General features: G+C 38.5%; 1 protein-coding gene across 2 annotated transcripts; it reads left to right on the forward strand.

The window, feature by feature from the left end:
* Positions 1 to 3,550: 3,550 nt before the first annotated feature.
* LOC135587948 (ACT domain-containing protein ACR9-like) lies at positions 3,551 to 6,987 on the forward strand. Of its 2 annotated transcripts, none has more exons than XM_065079830.1 (6): positions 3,551 to 3,872; positions 4,335 to 4,550; positions 4,629 to 4,734; positions 5,358 to 5,700; positions 6,303 to 6,587; positions 6,661 to 6,902. In XM_065079830.1, exons 1-6 carry the CDS (start codon positions 3,719 to 3,721, stop codon positions 6,676 to 6,678), a joined length of 1,122 nt encoding a protein of 373 aa, XP_064935902.1. In that variant the 5' UTR covers positions 3,551 to 3,718; the 3' UTR covers positions 6,679 to 6,902. The 2 variants fall into 2 exon arrangements, with proteins under 2 accessions (XP_064935902.1, XP_064935901.1); XM_065079829.1 differs by having other exon boundaries at positions 3,564 to 3,872; positions 6,674 to 6,987.
* Positions 6,988 to 10,873: the final 3,886 nt, after the last annotated feature.

The following is a 10,873-nucleotide window of genomic DNA, read 5'->3' on the forward strand; positions in this document are numbered from 1 at the left end:
GTTTATTCACTGATGTCAGATTAAGACGTTCATTCATTTGGTCTTGAAATAGTTACATGTGGATTTCATGATCAACGCAAGGACCAGAGGAGATCAAATTCAAGGTACTTAGGCTACACGTCATGACATACCTAAGGCTTGCAATTGAATCACCAAATTAAAAGCTCTGTTCAAAGTAAATAGTGTAAGTCTCCATGTAAAAGTCTCTCATTTGAGCCTACTGGTTTAGCCATAATAGTTATTTGACAGGCTCTGTTAGGTTCAGTTTATTCTCACTTCTAGGTCCACCATAACTTGTTAGCTTCCAGATTGATGTAACATAGGTAATAGCTTCAAGAAGGCTTCCCATAATCAAATCAATCCATTTCTTTGCTAGATGACGCACAAAAGTCAAGAGGAAACTGTCGAGTGTGGGAATGGCATGCTGACGACAAGGAAAGTCAAGATTCATGAACCCTCCAAACCTATGAAAAGAAGAAACACGAGACTTGCTTTGAAGGGAAGAGTTCGAATAAGCAAAATATTTGGTAGAGGGGCCCCTTCTAATCTTAGAGGTCAACAGTAGATGGTCTCCAGCTTAAGGAGGGGTAACGGGTAATTTGACACTTGTGAATCAGGACCCCCTTTGAGAGAAGCAAGCAAAGAGTGGCATAAAAAACCATCTCCATTAAAAATTAGAAAGAGACATCAACTAGAGACACTTCTAAAAGCTATAAAAAGGATAGCAGTCTTTTTCCGAGTATAAGATTCAGGCTATGCAGTAAAGATACATGGACAAAATGTTGATTGTTGGAGCTTCATTTGATCTTTGCTTGGGAATTGAAAAAGGCAGGCCAGCAGAATACTTTTCAAGTTAAAGAACAAATAACTGTTAACTTCTACCTTCATGATATATTCTAAGCCCAGTACAGATATACCTTAGATGTGAACCAATCAAGTTAAACTTAGATGCTAATTAAGCAGAAGCAGACTAAACCTGTAAACATGCCTAAAGATCAGGAAAATGTAATAAATGCATGCTCCAAAAGAAAAAGGTACCACAAAAAAATGTCAAACTGATAGCCCACACTTGTATTCCTCCAAATGATGTTTTGAATCACTCAGAAGATAGCTAAGGTTGAAGGGTTAATCGTTTCATTCACTGAAACAACTCAATCTTTTATTAACTCCCTCGTTTATCACATTCATGCATGCATGGTCGCATAAATGTAATAGTTATTCAAGACTGCAAAGCCACAGTTGGTTGCAGAACAAGTTCTCAATTATAAACCATGTCACAAACAAGCATAATGCACAATCATTATTAGAATATATCCCTTCTAGTGTCAACCCATTAAAGGCTTCATTTGTTATATCTGATCCAGTAAAAAAGCAGACAAGATCCAGTGGCTATCAATTAACTGGTCCTACAACACCACCCCCTTCAGCATTAAGATACCAGCTCTACCCTTGAAGGTGCACTCTAATTTGAGTCTTTGACCACAGCAACCAGTTTGGTGGACCAAGATAAACAAAATAGATAAATATAGAGAGTTATAAAGACAGAGACAAGACTGCACATAATTGATACAAACACAAGACAAAGAAATGAACAACTTCAGATGAGGAAGACCAACAACAGATAAAATGCTTAAAGCTTCAGAACCAGATAGAATGGTTGATTTGCCACCAAAAAAGAAAAATGTTAGCCTGACCAGTTGATGTAACTCACTCAATTCCATTTCTTCTCCAACTCAGGATCAGTCCATTGTAAAATACAATAGGAGCAAAATCTATCGAAACTCTTGAAGTACAAAATGTAAAATATGAAGGTGAAAGGCATAGTGATGCAAAGAGCTGGTGAACAGAAGGATTCATGAACCTATCAACTCTTTCTCATTACAAACTAATAATGGGCCACATGACAAGAAAACCGCAAGCCTCAAATGGAGAGGAAAACTTTGGTCATGTATCGAAGTCTTTGAAATGGATAAGCCAAGCCCATTCCGTGGGGCAATTTAGCTTGTTAGGAAAAGAGATGAGCTCGAAGAAACCATTGTCGCCGTCATCCCACTAATGAGCGTCCTACAGTCAGAATAAGGACACAAGGCATCCGAAACATTGTAGTACAATGGATGAATGGAAATGCTCGACTGCGGATCGAGCATCCTTACCGCGAGTATCTCTACTAAAGCTTAATCTTGCAAGAATTCGACCTAATACTACATTCCATCTGATGTGAATCTATGTCAAGGTCTGATCTCAACTCACGCATCATTCGCATTAGGTACCGTTCAACATCTACCGTTCAATCAGATCATATCACAAGTTGGATCGTTTCTAGGCATCTATGTAAGAAGATCTGCTAACCACTGGATGCATCGGAGAGGAAGGATGGATGAAATTACCTGCGAGGCCGGCCGGCGATAATGGCGAATCCGACGAGGAAGGGCTAGTTGCGGTCTCACCCCCGCCTCAAGAACACCGGCCACCGATCGGACTTCCTCGTCGCTCCCCCTCCGCCCGTGGCTATTTGCCTCCTCATCCCCCAAGCAACCGCAACGCCCTCCCTTCACGAATGTTAGTTGGTGATGAGCCGAACTGGTCTTCCATGGGTTGGGCCATTCACTGTAGACTCAGCCCAAGAATATCAATGATTACGGGTAGAATACCTGCTATTTTGTCCGCATCCGAACCCGAATCCGTTCCTCATGAGCAACGATGGTAGATGATCATCAACCCAGCTCTAATATCAAAGATCGTTCCAGCCGTCCATTCATCTTTCGTTCCCGTTTTGTCGGCTTTTGGATGGGTCATGAGTTAGGTTGGCTCTAAATTCCTAAATACGTTTTATTCATGAATATTCGTTCGATATCAATCGCATATAATCATTTCCAACAATAATGGCCATAACAACAACCAACAAACTATAATACGCTAATTATTTGAGGTTGGCTCTATGATATAGCATCTTCTCATAGAGATCTTATCTCCAATTGCGTGAGTGATGTAAGGAAAAAAATACCATCTGGTGATAGGAAATATATGTGGCTGCAATAAGATTAACGCTACATTAAGGGGCTATGATTTCTGCACTTATTAGGAGTATCAATTCTTAGTCGGATCCTAGCTGGATCCGACTGGATAAACGATCCTACATTGTCTTGGTAGAGTGCTCCGTGGCCCCCACAAACACTACATGACACTGAAATCCACGTAAGCTATCGCTCGATGGGCCCCGGATAGGTCTCGACAGAAACCCGTACCATCACATCATCAGTCGGAGAGCAATCATTAATCGGACGGTAGGGACCAAGCCTTATCGCTTCCCATCAAGATCACATCTGACAACCGTTAAAATATCATCAAACGGCCTTCGCTTTCTACTGGAACTTTCGACGACAGACTTTTATTGGTTTCATCCGCGTCGACCGTCCGATTCAAAACGAAGGGTGAGGAGTAGCTGATAGGCGGCGGCGTCCTGGTCCGCAGTGGGTAGAGGCCCTGCCACCAAGCGCGTGTCGGACGCCGATTACGGAGCACCTATCCCACGGTTGGATGACCGACACGTTTCAAATAGAGCTCACCCGTGTTCGTAGTGACGCGGCGAGTCGAGGACGGTGAGCGGAGTCACGGGACTCGATATATGGAGCACGCCGTCGTAGCGACGGAGGCGGGCTTCGCTTCGTTGATGGGATCGAGGATCTGAAGGCCACCGGATTAGGATCGAACGGCGAGGATGGGGGTGGCGAGCGATGACGTGGTGGTGATCGAGGTTGCGAAGCGGGCTGGCGAGCCGAGCGTCGTCACCGTCAATTGCCCCGACCAGACCGGCCTCGGCTGCGATATCTGCCGCGTAATCCTCGAGTTCGGCCTCTGCATCACCAGAGGAGGTGAAGGCGGCTCCCTCCTTTTATCGTTATTTCTTTCGCTTCATCTTCTCGTGATCTTATCGTTATTCGCCCTGGTACATGCTTTAGTTTAGGGTTTGTTCATTATTCTTGTAAGCTGTACGAACGAGTTTCGAAGCTTTCTTCATCAGATTGTGTTCAATCTGTTCTACTTCCTGATCTCGTGATGGGATGTTATGGTTGATTTGAGTCTACAAAAGATCGAATCTTGGAGTTGTACATGGGACAATTATGTGACATCTCTTCGGATCTGTTTCTGCATGATAAATTGGTTGATGTAGTGTCTGCAAAACTTCATTTTGTGCATCAACATCCATGTTTCGGAAGATTACCATGTCGAGCTCCTTATCTCCTGTTTGGTTTCAAATTGGCTGCTTGGTCGATTGGGTTTGCCTTTTCAATCTTTTAGCTGAACTTGTGTGTGTTTTGCCTTCCGACGCGAAGATGTCTCAACCGATGGCCGATGGTGCTACGTCGTGTTCTGGGTTGTCAAGCTTTCGGCCTCCATGAACATTCAATGGGGGAATTTGAAGAATCGGCTAATGTCCATCTGCCCCTCTTGCTCCATCCCATTCTACTTTGATCTGGTGAATCCACCCACGTCTGCTCAGGTTTTTCTTTTGAAGTTGTTCTCTGTGGATCGGAAGGGGTTATTGCATGGTAATAACATCTTTGAAGTGCTTGTTTGCTTCCTCAGTTTGGAGATTGGGTTGCTAATCGCCGCTAAATGTGATGCAGATGTCACTCAAGTTCTTTGTGAGCTCGAGCTTTTGATCCACTGGGTTAAGGTCTCAACAACTCCAGATGGTAGAGTCGTGGACCTTTTCTTTATTACAGATGGCATGTGAGTGTAGAACTGCGAGTTTTGGCTTTGCACTATTATCTATAGCTGCAGTTCTTAGCTGTTATCTGATTATAAAATTTGCTGACATTTTTTACACCACTGTCAGTGCTTCTATATGGAAAATCTGTTTCTATGATAACTTTCTTTTGTCTGTTATTGAATTGACATGCTTTATGCTAGCGTTTGATCTAATTTCGGTCAGGGTTGTTCTTGCTTGAAGCTTGTATACTTGTCGTTCACTTTTCAGTAAGTTTAAGAGTAGCCTCATTGACACTTTGCTGCTTGTTTCCTACTGTATTTCTAGATTGTGGGCCTAACAACCTGTAGTTTGACCAACTTGCCTTAATACTCTATCATGTGATGTTCTCTTGGCTGATGGGATGACTTGTTTCCGCTAATACTTTAATGTGAAGGCTTACTCAAGATCAGCTACTAAAGATTCTTGTTAGAATATAGAGTCACCTGCTCTTCTAATATGTCCCATGCACTCTGTTTTTGGAGAGAGATTCAATTTTTTTTTCCATAATTTTCTTAACCATGTTATTAGGTCTGTGTACCCCACAAATCCCTCTTTGAACATTTATTTTGCACTTGATATAGTATGCTGACCTGTGTTTCTCTAGGGAGCTCCTACACACTAAAGAACGGCAGGATGAGACATGTGAAAGATTAATTGCAGTTTTAGGAGAGTCTGTAAATCGATGCGAGATTCAGTTAGCTGAAGATTTTCAACCAGGTGTCTCTTCTCTGCCGCCGGTAGCTGCTGAAGAATTATTTAGCTTGGAGCTTTGTGATGATGAATTTTGTTCACAGGCACTTAGTCCAGATATGAAGAAACTGAAGAAGGCTAATGTCAACATTGATAATTCATTGAGCCCTTCTCACACTTTGCTGCAAATTCATTGTGTAGATCAGAAGGGCCTCCTCTATGATATTATGAGGACCTTGAAGGACTGCGATATTCAGGTAGTCCACATTTCCTTATGTCCTAAGTTATTCTGTAACTTTTTTATAAAATATGATAGTCCTGCACAAATAAGCATGTGTATCTTACTTGGCTAAGGTAGATAGAAGAGAGGGTATATCTATAAGCAATTGTTGTGCTACTCAGGATTCCTATAAAAGCTTGGAATCTATGTCGACTTGGTGGACAAAAAAAAGGCACTGTGAGAGTAAGCATAAGTAACTTACAGAACTAATGAAGCTATGAAGGATATTTCCTTGTCAGTCTTCTCTCTTTTTCTCGGACCTAACATGTATCATTTTTCAAGATGTTGCTGATTTGTCCTATAATCATGGTCTTTGGCTGGGAATTATTAATTTATCCATAGCTTACTGCATGTTGATAGTTCCAATATTTTTTTTCTTGTGTTATTTTTAAAATGGATATTTGAGGTACCATGCAACTGATAGCCATGTTCAGGTACTATGGAGTTTCTGTCCTGAAGTAGTACTTTGTAAGAGTCAGGACAGTACTTCCATGCTATTGTCATCACCTTCCATTATAACAAAAATAAACTCACCATGTGTTAATCTTCCTTTGTACTGCTTTTTTGCTTCCCAAATAGATAGCTTACGGCCGGTTCCTATCAGACATGAAAGGCTCTCGGGAGGTGGATCTTTTCATTCAGCAAACAGATGGAAAGAAGATTGTTGACCCTGTGAAGCAGGATATCCTCTCTCGTAGGTTGAGATTGGAAATGCTCCATCCTATGAGAGTGACGATCGCCAACCGTGGCCCAGATATCGAGCTTCTTGTTGCAAACCCAGTTGAAATGTCCGGGAAAGGGAGGCCTCTAGTCTTTTACCATGTCACACTAGCTCTGAAACTGCTCGGCATCTGCATATTCTCTGTAAGTAAACTGCAGCTGTTTCCTTTGCAGAACAAGTTACTTCAACTCTACTTTGATTGTGGTTATGATTCAGATGTTATGTGCAGGCTGAAATTGGCAGACACACAACATCTGAGAGACAATGGGAGGTCTACAGATTTCTGTTGGATGACAGCCTAGAACTTCCACTAGCAAATAGCCAGAGTAGAAGTCAGATTGTGGATACAGTGAGGAGAACACTAATGGGCTTCTGAGCTACTGTAATATTCAAAAGGTTCACCGTGCTTGGTTACTTGTAAGTCCTCTAGTATTCTCTCAATGCATTTGTTTCTGCAATGGTGGTTGTGAACACCCTGTTCTTGTGTTGGACAAGATATATTCTTCATCTAATATTTATGATCTGGTACTAGGCATTTTGTCACCCCCTCAATGTTTTTCCAATGTCATCATTTAATTAGGACTGGTTGGACTTGCTAGCTTTCTTGACATTTTAATCAATCAGATTTTTGTGAGGAACATATATAGAACAATATATATGTAATCAAATATTTCAATTTAAGACATGATTATTTGAATTTTTTTTTCATGCTAATAATTTTTTAAAAAAATTATTTAATATTCCAAGCTGGTTGATATTATTTTTTATTAATAAAATAAAAATAAAAATAAAAAATTAAATATATAAATAAAAAAGGCTCACCTACTCCTATTTAAGGGTAGGATTCTTCTCCTTCATCCCTTTTCAAGTCAAAGAACGAGGAATCGTATCATGTTAACCTGTGTTTCTTGAAAAATAAATATTTTTATTTTTATTTTAAATTTTATATATTTAGATTCGAATTAAAATATATTATAATTATTCATGTTATACATATTTTTTAATTTTAAAAAATAAATATTTTTTATATATTTGGATTTGGATTAAAATATTTTTCTAAATTTTTTTATCTTACATGATGCTGATTATAATACTCGATTTTTATTATATTTCTAAAATAATTGATTAAAAATATTTTTCCTTATATAATTTGATTTTTTAATCTATTATTATTTATTATGTTATAATAATTTAATATTAATGATTAGATATTTTAATTATATATTCATGATACTATACTTTGAAATTTAGGAAATTAGTTAGCTTTTGGACTGAAATCAATCAACAGACTAGGCTCAATCGACAGATTAGGTCTAACCCATAAGTTAGATCGCAGCTCGTAACCTAGGCCAAGCCAATAGACTAAGCTTAGCTGATAGACTAGACCCAACTAGCAAGTCATGCTATAGCTCATTAGTTAGCTCGACGTAGCTTAACATGGGCTATTATATATGTAGAGCACTTGACTAGTCCATAGGTTATAGGCTGACTTAGCTTGGTATGATGTATACATAGTCATGTGCAATAGGTATGACTAATGCATAGGGTAACCCAACCTGTCTAGTGTTGCCTAGCTCAATGTCCTTATTTTATTTGATTTTGGTTCAAATATTAATTAAATAAAATCAAATTTGATGAGTTTAGATCGATTGATGATGATGTTAAACTAGTAACTTATTCAAGTCTATTTAACTTCAGTTGAACCTAATCTAATCCAAATTAGATTAGTTAAGGGTGATTTTAAATCAGTTAAATAAGGATTACAGATAGATTCAATTATGTTCTAATTAAATTGAATCAAATTCGATTGATTAAGCTAAGATTTAAGTCTAATAGATATTGGTGATGCTTGAAAAATAAATTAAAATATTTTAATATATTATTTCATCTCAATATAGACGTGATTAGTATGAGATGATTTTATTTCTTTATCGAAGGTAAGTAGGGCAATTTCCTTCGAGGATTAGCATGTTATCAGATGTAGCGGTTGGACGATTCTCTATCCATTGTTGAGAGGAGCATATCTTTATCTTGGTAAGGGTCATTACTGTACTGATCGTAAAGGCACTAAGAGGGGAGGGGGTGAATTAGTACTTTCAAAAAATTTCAGTTTGAAAGTTCGTTAGATAAAACCTATAATGTGAGTAAATATAGTGAGCAACTAAATCAGTTAGTAATAAAAATGAAAAGCATAAAAGAAAATACAAACCAAATTTATAGTGATTCAGTCGTTCAAACCTACGTCCACTCTCGATTCCTCTTCCCTCAAGGCCATCGGTTTTCACTATCGATCTTCTTTTCAACGGACGAAGATCAATTACCTTTGTTATAACCCTCTCCCCTTTTCATGGGCTTAGGAGAAAACCTTCACACCTCTCTTTTACAACAAGACCTCACTTCACCCTTAGAAAAACTTTTAAACCCAAGGAGGAAGAGACTCAATACTTTAAGAGAGTTTACACACTTAAAATCACAAGTTTTTTCATACTCTTGCAAACAAGCATGAGAAGGGTATTTATAGGCCCTAAATGACTTTAAACATAGAGCCAAAAATTCAAATCTCTGGGTTTTCGGGATATCGGTGGTGGTACCACCACTTGCACTAGGCAGTACCACCGCCTGACATAGTTTGGGAGACTGTATTCTAACGATACCATCACTAGTCTGGGCGATACCACTGCCTAACATTGGATGGTATCATCACTGACCCTAGTAGTACCACCATCAGGTTTTTCGGAAAAGTACATTTCATACTTTCCAACTCACAAGCGGTTCTACCGCTTGGCCTAGTGGTGCCACTGCTTGGCCTAATCTCAGGTCATTGAATTGGCCTTCCAATAGGCCTAATTCAACCCTTATTTAGGCCCAATTGGCTCCTAATCAAGTTGGCATGGTTACACCCAAAACTAACTCAATTAAATTCTAAACTACTTCGATCAAGATACAACAAATACAAACCATGAAGCCTACGTTGTTTGACATGTCATTAGTTCATCCGGCATATTGACCTCCCACAACATCCGATCTTAGCGCAATGCTCGATTTTTCCAACCTAATGCCCGATCTCTAACATGATCCACTCCGACGCAACATTTGATTCTCCTACTTCAATAATTCAAGTCCATGATCGAAGTTTCTCCTGTGTCACTCATCTTAAACGGTCATTAGTTCATCATCAAAATTTAGGATTTAACAATTACTTCATCTGTTGTTATGAGTGCAATATGGGTTTGTCCCCATTTACTGTTAGAAGAATATAAACTCATCTCGTAAGAGAACTCCTCTGCATCCACTGTTTACGGAGTGATCCTTCAAATATTTGATATATGCTAATAGAATGATTTGATCTTTTGATATATAACTGTTTTATAGTTGATTTATGGGAGTTTTTTCTTAGTGTTGTTGAAATATCTTTATTTTATTTTTTAATTTTCAAAACAACATCCCAAGAACACTAGATTTGATTCTAATAAAATACTGATATTTTACCGTCAGGTTGGTAGCCAGTTAGATTTTATTTTAAAGTTAACATCATTATGTTTCTCAATAAAATCTATGGTTATTTTTGATATTTATTTTGATAAATAAATAAATTATAATAAATATTTATAATTTATGTTTAATAATAAATTAATATTTATTTATTTATTTGACTCTTGATGTACCTATGAAAAGATATTATAATCATGTAAAAAATATTTTAGGATGTGATATCTTTTTATGGTATCATCGCATAGTTTATGGTCAGTAAATGTTTGGGTTATAGTATTGATTTTGACTTGTGATTGTATTTTGATTTATTATAGAAGTGGTGGAGCTACTTCGAGAACAATGGTCTTATCACTCGATATGCTCATGGTCATAATTATAGGGAATTCTAGGGCGACATCACATACGCAACGGAAGAACAAAAAAATTAAAATCCTAAATTTCTCATATATTGTGTTCGTCGTCGTGCAAAGATTGGTATGCAAAATCCGTAAAACTGAAAACTACGTATATGAAAGATTGTGTTGCCTAGGGAGATCGTATATCCTTGAATCCCTGCATATCTGTAGGAGAGGGCGATGGAGGTCAAGCGTCCTCCTCTATAGTGGTGATTCACATAACAGAGCTGTGACGATACTCCTCAAATTTCAGGTCTGCTATCTGAGGAGAAGAAGGGGGAAGGAGAATAGGAGGTGACAACCGAAAACCTCTAGCCTATGAGCCTTTGGTTCCCTCTTATTTGTAGAGGTCACTGTCAACTTAACCGGATCATACTCTATTGGGTATTGGATCTTCATCCAACTATCCAAGCCTCTTAGATTAATGGATCTCTATCCAATAATCTCTCATTGGCTCTTATTTGATCTCGTACATAAGATCCAGTAATTTAGGGGCTTATTAGATATCCAATAAGATATAGGTTCCGGTGGATATCTCATAT

This window comes from Musa acuminata, chromosome BXJ1-8 (assembly GCF_036884655.1).
Source record: "Musa acuminata AAA Group cultivar baxijiao chromosome BXJ1-8, Cavendish_Baxijiao_AAA, whole genome shotgun sequence".
NCBI lineage: Eukaryota > Viridiplantae > Streptophyta > Magnoliopsida > Zingiberales > Musaceae > Musa > Musa acuminata.

Bases quoted from the DNA above. Each gene is read 5' to 3' on its own strand.
- LOC135587948 (XM_065079829.1), top strand. From the start codon at position 3,719: ATGGGGGTGGCGAGCGATGACGTGGTGGTGATCGAGGTTGCGAAGCGG. The intron at 3,873-4,334 runs GTGAAGGCGGCT...TCCGACGCGAAG, and splicing joins CCTCTGCATCACCAGAGGAG to ATGTCTCAACCGATGGCCGA. The intron at 6,588-6,673 runs GTAAGTAAACTG...TGTTATGTGCAG, and splicing joins TCGGCATCTGCATATTCTCT to GCTGAAATTGGCAGACACAC.